This window comes from Bombus affinis, chromosome 5 (genome assembly GCF_024516045.1).
Source record: "Bombus affinis isolate iyBomAffi1 chromosome 5, iyBomAffi1.2, whole genome shotgun sequence".
NCBI classification, from domain to species: Eukaryota; Metazoa; Arthropoda; class Insecta; order Hymenoptera; family Apidae; genus Bombus; species Bombus affinis.
The window spans coordinates 16,296,889-16,315,053 of record NC_066348.1 but is presented as its reverse complement, the minus strand read 5'-3'; the positions used below and the strand labels follow the sequence as shown (position 1 = coordinate 16,315,053).

The following is an 18,165-nucleotide window of genomic DNA, read 5'->3' as shown; positions in this document are numbered from 1 at the left end:
GAATCCTAAAAGTCTCCAGTCATGATGACTTTCCATTTGTGTTCGTCCTCGCTTCTCGTACGACTCGATTTTCACTCGATAGTATTTCTTTTGCCCCTCGAGAAAGAGATTTTATCGTTCGGGACGACAATCGAACGTGTGGCGTTTCCAATTTCCGGAAAAGATTCTGACGACTCTTTCGCCCGATCAATTCTGTAATTGATTTTCTTGGTAAGGGACCCAAAAAAGGGCCTTCCTGAAATTTAACTTTTCCTTTTTTCTCGTTAAAATGGCCAAACATTCGACTTTCCATTTTCTCACGGTTAAATCAACATCTATTCGTTAACGCGGTTCGCGTTTGTTTTAAAAAAGCGGGCCAACTACATACCATTGACGAAAATTAGTCGAACGGGAATTAATTTTCCTGGAATGCAACAACGCCGCGCAACAATAGCCACGGGGCAAAAATACATTTTCGTTCGTTCGGATGGCAAAACCACAAATTCTAGCGACGTTCTCTGCGAGTTAATTAATAACTTTTACCGTATCCGCGACTCTGATTATCGTTTATTTATGCGGCAGCGATATCACGCCAAGCTTCTCGCGCTTAGCCTCGGTGTTCCGCGGGATTCAAACGATCCCATTAGTCTTAGTATTTCTTGCTTTGTTCCGCATAAATCGTGGTTATTACACACAGCGACGTGGCAATTTTTTCTCTGACGTTCGTAGCGGTAATTTTCGACCAGTGAAGTGATATTAAACATTTATAAATGACCCGGAATATGATTCGGCCGAGCTTGGCAGCGGCGAAAATAAAAGTCTTGTCACGATTCGTTACCAAATATGCGCTGCGTTACTCCAAACCGCAGCAAAATGGAGGATAATTAAAGCTGTTTGTTCGATAAATAATTTACATACAAGTAAATATTTTCAAAGCGGGTATAGCGTTTTAAAATATATTTACGAAACTCGGAAGAGGAAGACGATAAATACTTTGTTGCTATCGCGCGAGTCGTTCGGTTTTCAAATACTCTTCGAATTTCGTCGAATAAAAGTTTTGTCGTTTTCTTCTTTTTCAGCTACTCTTTTCCCAGAGTCTACAGCAGCCAAGCGAACGAAAAATTTCGTTTATCGTCGTTCACCGTTAATAAAACCTTATGGAGTTCTAATGAAACACAACCTCGACCCGATTCCATGATAATTGCGAGCTGGCGAATATTCTTATCGTGTACACCGTGTTACCTCGCAACGTTTACTTAGGAGAAACAGATGAACGTTGAAAGCACGCTGATTTCAACTGCCTTTTATTTGGCAATCGATCTAACGTATCCGAAGGAAAGGAATACCACCAACTGCGGTACGAGTTGTATCGTTTGTCATTGAATCGATCGATACGATTTAAATGTCTTCCTACCTCTACCGTCATGAATCGCGATCAATTAATATAGGAAAGTCGTGCAGGAGTAATTTTGCGGATAAATCCAGCGTAACGCAATACGGCTGACTACGCCGTGTAGAGCGCCGGTGCTGTAGCAGAAAGGAGATTCGCGAGAGTAATTGAAATGGATGAAAGTAGATGTCAAGCGAGAGCAGTTTTCTCGACGTTCCTTTGGCGATAGAAAGAAACAAGAAAAACGCCGAAGAAGCACGTTTCAATTTGCGTCGTGGATTCGTTCAAACGAACTTAATTCTGACGAACGATTAACGTAAACAAAGAACACGCTCGGCATCGTGTAAACCTCTGTCACTTGACTATCCATTCTTGCTTTATCTCAACGTGGGAATGAATGGAATTTGATCGAAACACACATACACACACAAAAAAAAGATTGAATGTAATTTTATAACACGCAACGGTGGCAATAAATTGTCTGTTAAAGAGTTCTGTCTAGTCTGGTTTAAATAAAAGGTTGCGTAACGAGGAAAAGAACGATCTTGAAGAGGATTCGAGGTCAGTCGTATTTTTCTACCTAGTTACTTTCGAGCTATTCTTCTTTTTTTTCCTTCGAGAACAGTTCGCAACGGTTACCGTTTTCCATCGTCATACGTGCGTAGCGGCACTCGACGACAAATACCGCTACTCGACGCTAATTAAGCAACGAACACGGTAGCGAAGTGGTTAGCACTCTAGGTTTCGAACGTTCGGGACCCGGGTTCGATTCCCGGCGCCCGTGATCCGATTTTTCTTCCACGCAACAAAATAGAGGAATAATTAGCAGTATCCCAGCAGCGACGTCTACAGCCGGCTACTACTATCAACATAATACCACCTCTACACGTGCGTTGTTTCGCGGTTTAAAAAGTCTCTTTGAGAATTACTTTGTAATCGGAGAATCCAACTTTGGTCGCTTGAAATTATCCAAAGAGAAAACGGAATCTTGTTAGCGAAACTTTCAAAAGTTAGTTTCGATAATTGGAAACACGATAATCCGTGGGAACGAGAGTTCTTGATATTCTACATCGAGATGTTGAGCGGGTAAAGAATTGTAAAAACGTTCGTGCTATTGGTAGCGAGTAAGAAGAGCGAATGGGAAGAGAAAAGCGACACGAATAATACGCGTTAGAGTATATTATAAACTCTACGAAGAATTCGGAATGGAATTCGGAATGCGTGTAATGTGGAATAAAATTGACTGTGTAAGCGATCAAATCATCGAAGGAGCGAGAGAATCGTTTGAAAGTCGAAGGAGGAGAATTCTGCGAAAATCGTGAGTTGTTTGCATATTTATTATTTATCCTGTTTTTTCTATTTCATTAAGAAAAGAAGGAATTATATGTAAATCAGCGAAGAATTAAGGAATTTAATCGAAAGCCAAAGAATTTCTAATATAAAGAATTGTAATATCATTGTCGAATATAACTTCATTTATATTTAACGACTCAATCGCTATTCGCTTCGCGGTCGAAAATATTCTATCAAATTTCGATCTACGATAGCAAGCTCGTGGAAAGATGATGAGGAAAAAGCAAATTCCCCGAAGAATTGCCATGCAATCAAGCCGTGATATAAATTCCATGCTCGTCGAACGAGATCCTGCAGTGGTGGGTAAGACCAGCCTCGCGTATTACGACAGGTCGCGGCCTTGACACTAACCCTGACCCGCAGCTAGGTCGATTTGGCGCGTCGTGAAAATTATTTATCAGGTCTCTTTTCCTTTTCCTGGATATTTCACCTGGCTGAGGTTTTTACAGGCGCCGTGCGATCCATTATTCATTCGATCGATGAATTAGACATGAACGACGATCGTTTCGTAGGATATCATTGAAAGATGAGCCACTTCATCGCTCCTTCGCTCGTGTTACGAGTCTCGAAACCACGTCCCCCGCGATATCAAGAAATGCTTCTTTAATTTCCCACGAGTTCGTTCGGTTATAGTTAGCACATCACACCTAAGACTTTTCGTCTTATACTTAAAGCCAAAGATCTCAAGTTCCCTCTTATATTAGGTTGTCCGAAAAGTGTTTTTCTTTCGCAAACGTGTTTTTTGCAACGGTGCACCTTTATACAAACGGGAAACCAAGTCTGTGAAATGTCGCGGTGTTTATCTCGACAGAACAAAATCGTACGTAATTCGGCAAAATAATATAAAACGAAAAACGTTGTGCGTCTATTATTTCCTCATAAAACGAAAGAAACTTTTCGGACAACCTAATAGATTTATAACAGATCGTATAGCATCTATCGTATATTTTTCGATATATATGTATAGATATACTTTATCAATGGATACGTTCGTTGAATTAGTTATCGTAGTTATGCGTTATCAAGAAAGACGAAGAGCTTTGCGAAAAGTAACTCGCGATTATAGGAAATTTGAATTCTACGAGAACGCAGTTTCTTAATCTCTTTGGTTCTATAATTTCCCAAATTTAGAATATGACGTATATTTTAATAGGCAGCGAAGTGTAATATTCGCGAAGAAACAAAACTAATCCGACGGGAGTCGCTTCGATTCTTATTTCATACATACGACCTCAAAGTGTCTTCATTCTGCTCGCGATAGGGACGAGTACACGAGTACAATTTGAACCAACCGATGGGACATCTTTGCACCTGTCACAGCTGTATCTCTGCGAATCCGTACGCGGATACCCGATATCCGGGGTCGTTTCGCAATTCCATAGATGGCGGAGGAAGATCCATTGCGAGAGAAACGTGATCTCTGGTGAGCACAGTCGGAGAAAAGCAATTTCATCGTGATACGTCTCTCCATTTCACTGCTGCCGTTGTTTATGAATACGCGAGGATCGATACACCAGGATGCCTAGGATCGAAAGAACGTTTCGTTCGTTTTTTAATGTTTATCGAAGCTCGAAGCGACGGTTAACCGAAGCTTTCGATACCGTTCGGTACGTTGGGTGACGCAAAGAAGCTCGATCCTGGCCAGGAGCTGACCTTGGCCTGCAGCGAACGCTGTAGGAAAAGTTGTCTCTGGTATAGAATTTTCCGGCGTTCTTCATCATGGATACGATGCTTTTTCAACAAAGAATACTTTGATCGACGTATCGTTTATTTTCGTACGAAATGATTCGGACGTTGAAGGGTAACTATGAGACTGCAGAGACAATGGCACAAAATTGCATATATATGCTTTTTAAAAGGATTTTTCTTACTTCAGGAAGACCGAGATATTTTAAGAAAAGATCAAGTGAGAATTAGGTGAATATCTTATAATTAAAGATGCGCGTATAAAACGTTTAAACGTAAGGTCGGAGAAAAGAGTTAAACAAAACGGAGAAAAGATCCAGCGTACGTAATTAAGAGCAGTGAACACATGCATATTCGCCGCGCTTCCATTCTGAACCTTTAGGAGCTGGATAAAATTATTCCAGGGTTGAAATATAAACGAGACAAAGTTGGCAGCGTTCGGAATATACTTTCGGGAATGGCTGGACCTTCTCCGACCGACGAATTTATTGCAAACGGCCGAAAAAAGGATTTAACCAAACTAATTTGCCGAGTACGTTTTCGCAAGCTTTTAGTTGCAACAGATGCTAATCAAATACATTCATTCTGTCAACCACGTTCTAACGAGGATCCAAACATCGAATATTTAGCACAAATTTAACCGCTATACGTTTATCATGTTCTGCGTAACACCATATTCCTGACTCGCAAAGTTTCGCCAATAGTATTCGATTCAGTTGTGCAAACTTTTAATCTCAAATTACAGCGCGTTATGTCACGTTTAAAAAGCCACTCGAAAAACGAATATTTCTATTATTAATAAAAAAAAAAAAAAAAAAAATTCGGCTGTGAAACGGTTGATAACAGGCAAAAGCTTGAAGTACGCGAGCACAGCTGAAAGCTAAGTTGTCGAAATTTTCATTCTTCGTTCATCCAGTCGTTGGAAATCAAAATGTATCGGGCGAAACCACGGTATTTCGTGGCGAAAGTTTTCTTTTTACCACTACTTTCGCGACTACGTTCATTGTAATTTTCGCAAAGCGCCGTTAAAGCTTCCCACTCTGGACGAAAGTTCTCGCAATTTCAACGTAACAGCTTCCGCCATTGTGCCTGACTTGCGACGAAACAATGGTAACCAGTTGACGAAACAACGCCAAAAGCAGAAACAGCCGACTTTTCATCAGCTAACAATAAGACGAAAGTCTTAGTAAATTGGGCGAGAAAGTTTGTTTCCCTAAACAACGCGACCTTAGCTTGACTTCCGTACGTTGGAAATGGTTTTCGCCAAGTCCAGAGACAAGTGTTAGCACGTGAAAACCTGACGTGTACGTGGTTTTTCCATTTATGGAACTCTTGAGAGGTGGTCAGTGAAAATGAAATAGCGAGGAGGGACGGCAGGAGACAGCTTTCAAAAGGTTTCTAGTTGAAAGGAACGACGGAACTTTTTTTTTTTATTAAGAAATATCTTTCGAAGATAGGCAACGACAAGCGCCAATCTTTGTCGTCCCGTTCTTTTCCCCGAACAACGCTCGCTGCCTTCATGCAGTTTCTATTGTGTCGTATAATGTTTTAAAATGATCGCTCGACATTAGCAAGACTATAATCCCGATTATTTTCTATCATTTAATTCTTGGCGATGATAACACCGCGAGAAAAATGGCTTACTAATAATTACAAGTACTAGGATGCACTCCCTTGGTTTTGTAAACTGTTTTTGGCATGGTTTTGTAAGAAAGACGCAACGCTCTAAATTTGAGATTTGCCTAGCTGATTTTGAGATCATTTTACCAAAGACGAGCTTGTTGAGTTTGTAAATCTTTAACGATCCTTAATTAAAGCTTCACGTTCTCTTGTAAAAGCAGCCGGTAATTGCGCAAAGAGATTTCCGCCGAGAAACCGCTCGTGTACCAAGGAATCGTAAATTCTCAAAGAAGAACATGGTCGAAGGAGATATTCGATGGAAAAGTTGATAATTTCTGTTGGAAATTTTCGTCGATAAAAGCGAAGAAATACGTTGAAAATTGAACGGTCAGCTACCCCATCGGAAACTCAGATAATCGTGGCTGCTGGTTGAGGATTAAAAGATCGCGTATCAATTTTGTTTCCGTACGGAACTAATAACTCGCTCGGTTCGTTACAACGGTCAACCAATGGTGGAAGGTTTGAACGAACAAGGCGTTAAGGGATCTGGTAGATCGTTGATCCTCTCGGAAATGAACCGTTAAGCTTATGGAGTACGGGATGCATGTTATATAGGTCGTAAGCCTTGTAACTGATACGCGCGACGTCACCGAACAACGTGCATCGAACCGTTCTGAAACAACCCTCCTCTGCTTGCCTTTCGCCGAAGAAGCTCTCGTGACTGGTTCTAAAAGGTTACCCTAGTAGAACTCGTCTTTGAAATCTTCCTATTCAACCGAGAAAAAATTCACATCGTAAGCGCTTGCATCGTGGAAATGCACAGAGTAAAGCACGATAAAGTAGACGATTTCGATCGATATTTAATATTAATTTAATAACGAGAGGTTCGATAGAGGATAGTAGATGAACGGAGATAGATACAAAGAGAGATTTCAGATAACAATAAATTCTAATTTTATAGAAATATTTAGAGACGCTTTAGAAATCTAAACGATCTGCGCTTGACAGTCTGCCTATTCCTCTCCATCTATTATCTCTTCTCTTATTCCGTTGCCTCTCTATCCGATCGTTCTCATCCTATTTCGATTCATATCAAGTTCACCGCTACTCAGAATATTTCCTCCGCGTTATTCGCATCTGTGCGCATTTCGGAAATGGGAATTACGTTTGCAACATCGCTTAACCTCTTTACATGGTTTAGCTGCATAAGCAAACATCGAGCAAATTTTCAGGTAGCGTGTGTGATATTTCGACAAGCCGCTCGCAAACGTTCTTCATATTGCATATATTCAACCGGCTGGAATACACGATAAACAAGGTATTCGCGTGTCCAACAGGGGCAAATAAATATCGAAGAGCGATGAACTCGGAGAGAAAACTCGGAGAGGTTTGCGTTGACCGATTTGCCGCTGGCCTCGTACAGCGGAGAACGAACGTGAGAACGTCGAGAACGTGGAGGATGTCAAAGACAAGGCAGCCGAGCTCGCTGTGATAAATTCAACCTCAGCAGGAAGCTTTTCCGTTAACGTCTAGTTTTTTCAACCGAGAACGTTTCAATCACGACGCTCGGTTATCGTGAGTTAGGAGAAACACGAGCACAACTTACTCGAATTAATTTATCGCGGTCGAACGTTTCGTTGTTATATTTTTTATTTGAAAACTTTCTTCAAACGATTTACGTTATAGAGACCTGTTATAAACTACGTTTATACTACGTTTACAGATGGTATACATGCCAATAATTTGTAATTCGCCCTGTTACTTCGATCATGGTTCTTATCCTCTTTGATATATTCCATGCTATATGCTTGGCGTTTCATAAACATCTATTTCTATCACAGCGACTACGATCGTATGAATGACACGATGCATCGATCGACATTTTTACTTTTGAGAAATTTTGGTCACATTCGGATGGAAATATCTCGAGATTAAGCGATCGAATTTATCTTCTTATGGTTCACGAAATAATTTCACCTTGTCCTATCAAGTTTCTTCGTACAACGACGGATAATAAATTTATACGATCCAGTTTATACGGATGTTAATCCCTTTCCTCTCTTGAAACATTGAACAACGCATCAGCAAACGAGTATCCAGTTTCAATTGTTTAAATTTCCCAAATCCATAGTTTCGGAAATTTGTATACGGTCCGGAGCTGGTGAAGCTTTTTGCTACGAATTACACGCTCGAGGAAGCGTTATACGGTCTGCTAATGCAATTTGCAATCGGTGTTGCGTATGTAAGTTTCTAATTATCTAGGCACGAAAACAGCTAAGCTAAGCCGCTTGGCTTATTTCATTAATTGATTACGAACTTACGGTGCCGCGTCGTTACCTCGAATAATACGACCCTTTTACAGTTTAACCGACTGAGAAAATCCAGCACCGCCGCGATTTTACGTTTTCTCTTCGTTTTACCAATAATTATTCATCGATTCCAACTTTTATGCATTTTTATCTTTCCTCTTCCTTTTTTATCATCCGTCGACGCTTAAATTGCGAAGCAATTTTAAATAGAAGATTAAACACGGGTAGAGAACGATGAGTTTTTGTACGGGTAGAAAAATACAGGAAGATCCGTCGAGAAATTTGAAAAGTTACATCCCCTTTTTTTATATCCTGTCGGAAAAGATCACCGATTATCCGATAGTCCAGAATCAGTGTGGAAATTAAGCTCTCGAATGATGCAGGAATATTAATTTTCCACTTTTCTCCAATTTTACGATACGTTATGGAAACATCTGCGGGTAGGAACACGGGGCACTTGCACCACCGAAGGCTTTATTAAATTTTCATTGATCGTAAGCTGCTGGCTCGCCGTGTGTCACGTTGACGGACAAGATTTCACGAGTTTATGAACACCCTTGCGTTCAATCTCATCCGTCAGGGTTCCACTCGTTAAATCGCTCTGATTTTCTAAATTTAAGTAGACCGTCTCTAGATACAGAAGCAAAATGCGAACTCGTAAACCTTGGAAAGAGAGATAAACGTTTAATTATCTTTATACAGACCTGTAACGGGGTTATTTCTTGTTGATTAGCGCCGCAATATGGGGGGTAAAGTTGCGCGAGACACATAACCGCCTCGTTACAGAATTTCAGTCCCATTACTTCTTCGTCTTCCCTCCCGTAGCGAAAAGTCAACGTAATTTGCCCGTACACCTGAAACATCAGACGGTTAAATTGGTAAATAGAGAGGTAAATAATCGTGATTCGGTTCTTTAGAGTTGTGCGAATGTTAGTCTATTCGCGGTTGATAGTTGTGCCAGGATTTTTAAATTCTCCGCACAGTTTTTCAGTAGAAACTCTAACGAATTTTATAGAACCACTGTGCCGATTCCCAGATAAATAAAAAGCCAATATCGAATTTATTCGCGATTCGGCTTCTCGATCTTCCGTGAATATTAATTATTCGATGATTGTACGATATTTTTCAAATTTTACTCCAACGAAAGTTATCGGATCGCGATAATTTATAGGTAAATATAATTCAGTCGAGGCGGCAACTTTTTACCAGCGGGTGAAAGATGTTTACGTAATACGGGTATCTGTTGGGTTAACGGGAAGTATCGAGGATGTCGTCTAAGGGGTCGTGAGCTCGCTCCCATCTTCTTCAAGCTTCTTCTAGTCTATAAATTGCCCACGGAGTAACTCCGGAAGTATCTTTAATTAGGTTTGACGGAAAGATGTCGCGAGAAAGTTGTCGATGAAATTGAGGTCAGAGAGATAAGATCTTTGAGAAATTAGGCTTGCAGACGAATTCTATGCATTGAATTAAACCAATGGAAAGTTTCTACAATGATTTCCTACGTTTCATTCTCTTATCTCAGCGTGGCATTTTCAACCACGTTAAAGCGGAATATTTGATTGTTTTCTTCATATTGAAAACTCACCCTTTTGTCTTGCAAAAATTCAGGATCGACCAATAGTACGCCCTGTAGTTTGTCGATTTTCAACTCGCTCACGATCAGATCTCTGCTCGCCAAGTAGAGAGTCAGCTTGTTGTTCGGCGATGATTTCTTATATACCCTGTGGAACGAACAAGAATGTAATTAATCAGTCGTCAAAGGAGTACTTTTGTCAGTAAATTGGACCATTGACTCGTTCGATTATAGTAATACGTCATCGAATTTCGCGGCTCGTTCGGTTTCCACGCGGAAACAAATGGAGGAAAAGAAAGGTACGGTTCATTACCTCGAAGCGTTAGACTCGATCCAGTCTATCGGTGACTCGATTCGGCCAAATTTTTATCCCACGGTTTCGATTGTAGGCATTCACACTATGAGTAGTCCTCAAACGGATAAAGATTATCGAGGAAAGAATATTTTACTGGTGCGAGATCGATCGGTCTGCAAGTGAATTGATAATGTGAACGAGTTTTTCGATTCACAAATCGTGAAATATTTTACACCTACAATCGAAACAATGGGTTAATAATTCGATCGAGCCGAGAGTGAACCGAGACTGTGAATCGAGCCATACTCTGCTTATAATCGTAAATATCGCAGGACCGATTGTCGTTTATTTTTCATTATTGTTTGCTCGCAATTCTCATCTGAATCGACGGTTATATAAATTAATAATTCCACTGGGATTTCGCGCCTGAGTAGATATGGACGCGTTTGTACAATGTCACGTGCGTTATCGATACACCGAGCGTTTCAGCGTGTCCTTCTTTTCATCGATTAATGCTGCCAACGTTTATACTCTCCGATCGAAGGTACTAATATTTTTCCAAGGTGCTACAAGCGTCTCAAGTTAGATTTTCCTTGAGAAAATATTTTCAAACGTTACAATCTTCGCCAAATATTACAAAGCACCTTCGTGTAATATACACTTTGTAATTTGCGCGAGTTTTTCCCGGTGCTCGATAAATAGTCGTCAGAACTGTGTCGCGACACTTATGCATGGGACGATCGGCGAAACGATTATGCAGCGAAACGCGAATGTATAATACGTATGGTAGGTGTTACGCGAAGAAACATTTGACACTACTGTAAACGGATTTTTATATCGTGGTTCTAGAAACTTTACTCAGATTTGCTTTCCAATAATGTTGTCTATCTTCTGAACGTAACGAGTAACGACGAAGAATTCAAAATGAACGATCTAGAAATAACTTCTTTATATACTTTCAAATTTGCGCGTATTAGGTCATCCCATAAGTTCGTTCTGTTTTTCGAGCGGTTATATACGTTAAGATCGTTTACATACCTTTCAGTTTCACGAAAAAATGTAACCTCCCTCTCGTTGTACAACTTCTTCCCATTTTTCAAGTGCATTGGTCCCTTATCGCCGTATGTTTATAAATCGACACATGAAACGTATACACAAAAGTCGGCACGAACTTATGGGATGACCTAATATTAACCAACAGTCGAATAATTATACACATAATCCATGTAATTAAATTTTTTTAAGTTGACTCCGTTATAACAACGCTTTTTCATTTTCATTCACAGTGGGAAGGATTAAAGGGATTGGACGAATTAAAGAGATTTTTTGATCATACAGGTGATTAAGACAACCAAAGGTGATTAGGATGACGTTGCTAATAATCCCATCGATCCTCGTAATACATACAATCTCGAAATGGCTGATTGATGCGCCACCGGATATTTATTCCACGGTTCAATCCAAAACCGCATTGCTACCAGTTACCACACCAACCGGAGTATGCGAATTCCGTGTGAGCGAGAACGATTGCGTTGGTCCTTGACATCGTTACCAGATTTTCCATAAAAATCATTCCTTCGATCGAATATTCTCGAATATTCTCCGACTTTGTCGCCTCTCGATTCTTGCCTTTGAAAAGTTTTCTACAACACCAACTATAAGAATTCAGATCGCGCAAGTCTTCAAAATCTTGCTCTTCTGTGCTCCAGAGGAGAAAGTTTAGATCGAAAGTAACGTTCAATTGTGGAACGTAAGAAGTTTTGAAAAATTGTCACTGTATTTTTGTCAAACAGTTAATAATACAACCATCTATGTTCGGTTTGAGATACTCGGTGTATTTTTAAAAGTTTTCTGTTTAATCAAACCGACGAGCAAGTTCGAAGGCTGGTTTGTCATGAGCGACCTTCACTCTTTTTGATTAAGCTCAAAACCTGTGTTCGTTGTTATTTAGTTTTCACACAATCCCGGATAGGTTCGACGACTAGGTAGGGACAGGTCACTTCCTCTAATATTTCAACCGTCCTTTGCTCATCACAGAGTGAGTCCCGGTGCTGTTTGTTACTCTCTATCGTTTCGCATTGTAAGATTTTTATCGCGATCAAGAAGATGTTATCTATCAAAATACTATAACCTACTATTTTCAGTTTTAAAGTTCAAATTTATGGATATTTTTTATTAAGCATTTTTTGCTAGGGAAATAATGTTACAACCACGTCGTTCTTCCTTTGACAGCTATATTTAAAACTCTAAATAAATAAGAAAGTTAATTAAAACGCTACGTATAATCTACTATCTTCGAACCTAAGTTTCAAGCAAAATTCATTACAAAGGATTCTTTTACGGAAATAATAACGCAATTCTGCTCTCTTTTCTCAACCTGCATTAAAGTTTTATATAATGGGGATACTAATTAACATACCTACCATAATCTATTACTTTCAAGCTCGAGTTTGCAACAAAAATTAAAAGGCTTTGTTAAGAATACCAGTTAGTAAGCCAACGTCGTCCTCCTTCGCAAGCTACGTTACAATTTTAAGTACATAGTAGGAGCTTGAACGAGGAAACTTGAAATGCCGTAAATACTCATGAAAGATCGAATTTTCTTTCCACGATAAATCTTTCTTAACCGCTCAACGACCTTCTTTCGTATTTTAGCCTCACCAAGAAGCCAACGCGTACTCGCGTCTTTTCTGTTTGCTATAAATTATCCCTTTTGCGATACCAGGTCTCGCTACGTTCCACGTTCCCCGCGATGCAATTACTTAGTTACGAGAAAGAATTATTCTCGGAGATGATATTTTAGTTTGTTTTTCTATAGGGGATACCTAACAGGGTCGCCTGTTGTTCGGAGTCTGCCAAAGTTTTACGACGCAACGAGCCACCTCATCGTCGAGGATTTTTCCGCTTGCTTAACGCTCGCGTTTGTTTATGTGCCGGAGATCGTCGTAAGAAGATCTGTCGTTACATAACGTCAGCCACTCTCCCGACAGAAACTTTCCCAAAACTTGGTCGTGAACAAAACGATCTCCCAACTCCTCCGACAGAGACAACTTTCGATATTCTCGCTAAACGCAGTGTTCTCTCTCGTTTCAGATTTCGTCGTTGAGGTTTACCTTTGACTACTAATCGCGTCCGATGCGTTGTCATTCGGGTTGTCCATTTTTCTGAAACATAAAATTTCAGTGGATTATCCGAGCTTTCGTGCATATACGGTGGCTCGTGAAAGCCGGTAAACTCTTGTATTCGTGCAAAAACTAAAGTTGTTGGCTTTACATAAAATAACCGGTACCGCGCGTTGGCATAACGTTGTTGCATAAAATGGTCGGCCGACGATGCGTTATTAAAGCTCAATCTGTATTCAGTGAGTCTCCATCTTTGATTCAATTATTCATATTAATATTTTACTAAGTTTGTGTTTATCGTATGCTTACGATAAACTTCAATAAACCACTATAATCAAGATAGTCGCTTATCACTATGATGCCAATGAAATTTCAAAGACTAGTACGCAAAATATATTTATACTTGCCAACGTCCAAATACTTTTTCGGAGTCTCTAACGATGAGTCGCTGTATTAGAATCGAAGAAAATATATCGTAATATCATCGAAGTAATTCATCATGTATTTTCCGCTAACCATTTACACGTAATGTCGCGTTGCTGGTTTGCACTCATCCATCGTAAATGTCAGTTTCATCGAGTCTTCAAGTAGAAAAGCTGCGCTATGTTACTATAGGGCAATTCGTTAACCTCGACTCACCTCCGGGATCTAATGTAATTTTCTTTGCGCAAGACTATTTTCCCTCGACCAATTCCTTCCTCCTTCCACCTTCTTCCGTGTGAACGTGACAAGTCAAAGAAGTTTGAAGCCATACAGATGTTTTACCATCCGCTACATTCTTAATCCTTTACAGGCCAATGACTAGATGTACTCGATATTTCGTATCATTAGAATCGTTTCAGTTTTGGTATGTCAAATATTCTTTGGTGTTGTAATTCAGTCTGTTGGACAGGAATTTACGATTCAAATTATAAACAGTTTCCGTATGTAGCTTCTTGAGTATAAACCAGTTAGGATAAAATGTCGAATGTTGCTCTGGGCAGAAATGCTTCATTCGCAGACGGTATTGTTTTTTTCATATCATTTATGTATTAATATCGCCCGAGGCTCCTTCCACAATATCTTTATCTTTTTCATAGACGTGTATACGAATCGCGTCAGAGGTAGTTTAACGATAAAAGCTTCTCAAACACAGATATCGCGGAAAACCTTAAGAGAAACACGTAGTTAAGGGTACAAATTGTGTGGGTAGTCTCTTTAAATAAAATTTCAAATAAAAATGTTCCGCGCTTTGATCCAGCCCGTACAGTCTTCCTATCACGGATGCTTTGTTTGTTCAATATTTATTGTCTATTTCTGCTTTAAAATAAAAAATAAAATTGCATCAAAACATTTTCAAAACATTTAATTCGTTCCTATTATCGTTGATATATCGAAGCACGTAATAAATACAATTTTAACTAACATCGTTATTTTTGTTAGTAATTTTGTTATGCGTGTCGTATATTACATTATACGATATAGGGTAAAATTACCTTCAAATTGTATGTTGCAGCAAAAGTGATAGCGGTAGTGGTGTAGCATCGGTGTTAATTCGAATCTATTAAAAGTCACTGTTTCACGTGGTGAATAATTCTCGTGAAAATGATAAACTTTAGAGAAAATACTCTCGGTAAATTATACACTGAATGCTCTTTTTTTTATGAAACTAAGTTATGAATTTTGTCTGCCTAATTAGTTCGTTCGAGCACTGTGCGTCGTAGACGAAAACCTCCACGGAGATTACCGGTGTCAACTGCTATAAAAACTTTATTTTCAATCCCGTCGTTTAAAAGAGTCCTCGCTCACATAATGGAACCTACTTTCCACTTTTTCTCCATTTGATAAAATTGTACGACCGTGCGAAGCGTTCGTAGCAGACTCATATGAAAAAATTCACGTCCAAGGATATACGGCGACAAAGAGAAGGAGGTCGCGAAGGAATTTACGCATTTTTCCTCGTGACGGAGTGCTTGAAGTGATTTAATGCCGGCTTACTCGTAGTAAGTCGGAGCAGCAAGATATTCCTTCTAACTCTGACGTATCTACTTAACACACGTATGTACGTACGTTCCATGCGTGACTTTTTGCCTTGGCGAGAGAGACAGCAAAATCTTTATACCGTGTCTTCCATAACAAGAATTGCGCAATTTAGTTTCAAAGTTGTAACTCCTTCTAACAAAAAGTTTCACGGCTCTGACGTAAAACGATGTAAGAGTTGAACGGGGAAAGGATTCGCGGATTATTCGGTCCATTTGGAAGGTCTACGATTCGAATTCAGGCTTTAATTTTAGTGGATTTCGATTGAGTGTCGACTACAGAAGGATTAGGTATCACGAATAACTATGTGACTCTTTCTCTCTGTTTATGGGAACGTAAACGAGATCTAGTCGAATCGCAGTCAGAAGGAAATCTCAAAATATGGTAAAATTAGTTGATCTGTCTTGATTTATTATCGAATGAAAAGTAACTAGCTTTTATGACAATGATTCGTATCATGAGATTCACAACTTTGTAATCGAATTAGATGCTACAGCATAGAAAATAGCTTTGCCTATATCTTTGAGACTAAAGGTGAGAAAGAATTGCATATACGTAAATTTATATAAAGTGGTTCACAAGAGAGTTCGTTCGTTAATCTTCACAACGTATAATTTCTCAAAAGCAGCGAAATCGATGAATTGATCGCTTCGTAAATAATTATCGATTTTTGTTCCTCGATCCGTTGATACTTTCTCGAAGGACACAATTTTCCGAAGCCTCGTCTTGTATTTTTACTATGATGGAAATGAAATACTATATAGGAACGGCGCGTTTATTTCAGCTATAAATTACACCAAATGCTGGCACGCTCGTATCTTTGAAACGATGCGCGATAAACGCGGGAACGACGAACGAGCGATTCCAGGGATGAGATGATCCGAGCGGAAAACGTCGCGCGGAAAACGTTGGTCGTCGAGGAATTTTACGCAGGTCCGTAAAACATTACGTGGTTCTTGAATCTTTACTTACGAGACTAATCGGTAAAAAGGAAAAGGCCGACCAACTTTGTCATAACAACGGAGCAAGCATTCGCAGAATGTCAGGGGCGAGCCGCGTAATTTCACGGTCGCTGCGATTCATCATAGGTCACCGTGTCTCGCAAGAAGCTTTAATATATTCCAATTTCTTGAATAAGTCATAATCACTGGCCAGGAAGTAAATAACGCCTGAAGCCCAGACGGAGAACAACTTGGAATAATAAGAAAAGTAATAAGAAGAAGTTATTATAAAAGTTGCCGCGAGCCTAAAATGTTTATGACGTAATCTAAGTTTGTTTCTGTTAGCTTTTTACCAGGAAATAAAAAGAATAGGGGTGCCCGCTAGCATCTTTAATTTCAAACTCGAATCTCTCGAAAATAATGCATCACACGCAAAAGTTGTATTCGACATTTCATAATTATTTCTCCACAAAAGGTCATCCCCTTTTTCATTGTTTTTAATATTGCTAGGGCATTAGGAAAATATCGACATTTTAAAGAGGATTTACTTATTCTGTTCGACGTCATTTACTGTTTGACGAGTCGTGACACGAGGTCGAGGGTAAGTCAATTTACTGTATCGTGTACCGTGCGATTTACGCGCATCCTATCTCATTTAGAGGCGAATTTCGCAATGCACCGTCAAGAGCCAGTGTCTCGTTGCACCCACTGCGTTGTTTCAGGAGCCACTCGACCGCATGCGAAATTCTACAGCTAATTCACGTTGCACAAAGCGCCCGAAGACCTTCGTGACGTGTGGAACGTACACGTGGAATTTATGCCACGTAGGAGTACCGTTGAACGTGCACGGAAACTTCACCTACGAACCTCTTGCTTCTTTCCTTTTTCTTTCTCTAACCCGTTTCGAAACTTTCGACTATAGGTATGATCGACACCCACAATCCTTTACTAGGTACCACTCCCTATGATATTCTATTTCGGTGATCGTGGTACACGTTGAAAGCGAAAAGTTCAGAATTTTCATATTTATATATTACAAGAATAAAATATTCCATAGATTATAAGAATTAAAGAAAAATTCAACTTTGAACTTTATTAGTTAGGAGAATTCGTTGGTAGAAACTATGTTTCAGCGAAGGAAATTAACATCGATATCTGTAGCATCAACTTCATATTTTCAGATTAATTAATTAAACATTAGCGGAAAATAACAGTAAAATTAACATTCGGTAGAAAGGTTTTCACACTTGTGGCTAGTAATTAGAAATATTCGCAGGTTGGTCGCATTTATTTCTACGCGCATGGAAGGACTATGTCGCTTTTGTCAAAGCGGTTTAATCCACTGAAACATGCGGCGTATTACCTCGTCTATCAGTCTCGTGTATATCTTTAAAATTTGAAATTGAAGATGTCCGCGACATCACTCGTTTTCCACTTCAATTTCCTAGTGTCTTCTGACATCTTCGTCAACTCCTAACGGGAACGTTTCGAACCGCAAAACATTCCCTTGAAAGTTTCGCAAGAAGTTTATGATCAAACGCCCGAAATTCATAAAATTGTGTACGTAAATGGCTGTATGTTGAACCGAAGGGATCACTGTATCTTGTAGCTTTTTTCCATCGAGAGGAACACGACAGGGAGAGGATATAGCCGACTATCTGTCGAAAAGATAAAAGATGGAAGATAAAAGGTCTTTCCACCGTGAAAAAGACTCGAACATTTCCACGATGCGCTTCCTCACGTTGATACTTCTGCGCATTCAAGGAGCAATAAATACTTTCGTTTTAGTGGTAGGGACACGTACGAAAATATGCAAAGGAGAGAAAGAAACAAAGTGCGTACGTAGATGGGACTGGGACAATTACTATGGGAATTACC

The 18,165-nt window shown here is 39.6% G+C and overlaps 2 protein-coding genes across 11 annotated transcripts in view; one reads left to right on the top strand and one right to left on the bottom strand.

Moving 5' to 3' along the window:
- LOC126916651 (sex-regulated protein janus-A-like) overlaps positions 1 to 18,165 on the top strand; it is a 63,974-nt gene that overhangs the window by 11,932 nt on the left and 33,877 nt on the right. The gene's annotated exons all lie outside the window — the stretch shown is intronic.
- LOC126916645 (phosrestin-2-like) overlaps positions 1 to 18,165 on the bottom strand; it is a 47,780-nt gene that overhangs the window by 11,065 nt on the left and 18,550 nt on the right. For 5 of the 10 annotated variants that reach the window (XM_050722640.1, XM_050722641.1, XM_050722646.1 and 2 more), the window contains 3 exons: positions 13,319 to 13,369; positions 9,923 to 10,058; positions 9,042 to 9,191 (listed from right to left, as the gene is read on the bottom strand). In XM_050722640.1, the coding sequence (XP_050578597.1) occupies positions 9,042 to 9,191; positions 9,923 to 10,058; positions 13,319 to 13,369 (337 nt within the window). Of the gene's footprint in view, positions 1 to 9,041; positions 9,192 to 9,922; positions 10,059 to 11,243; positions 12,274 to 13,318; positions 13,370 to 13,494; positions 13,893 to 13,966; positions 14,679 to 14,802; positions 15,948 to 18,165 lie in introns of those variants that run through there. The other 5 variants (XM_050722648.1, XM_050722647.1, XM_050722649.1 and 2 more) reach the window with 5 other exon arrangements.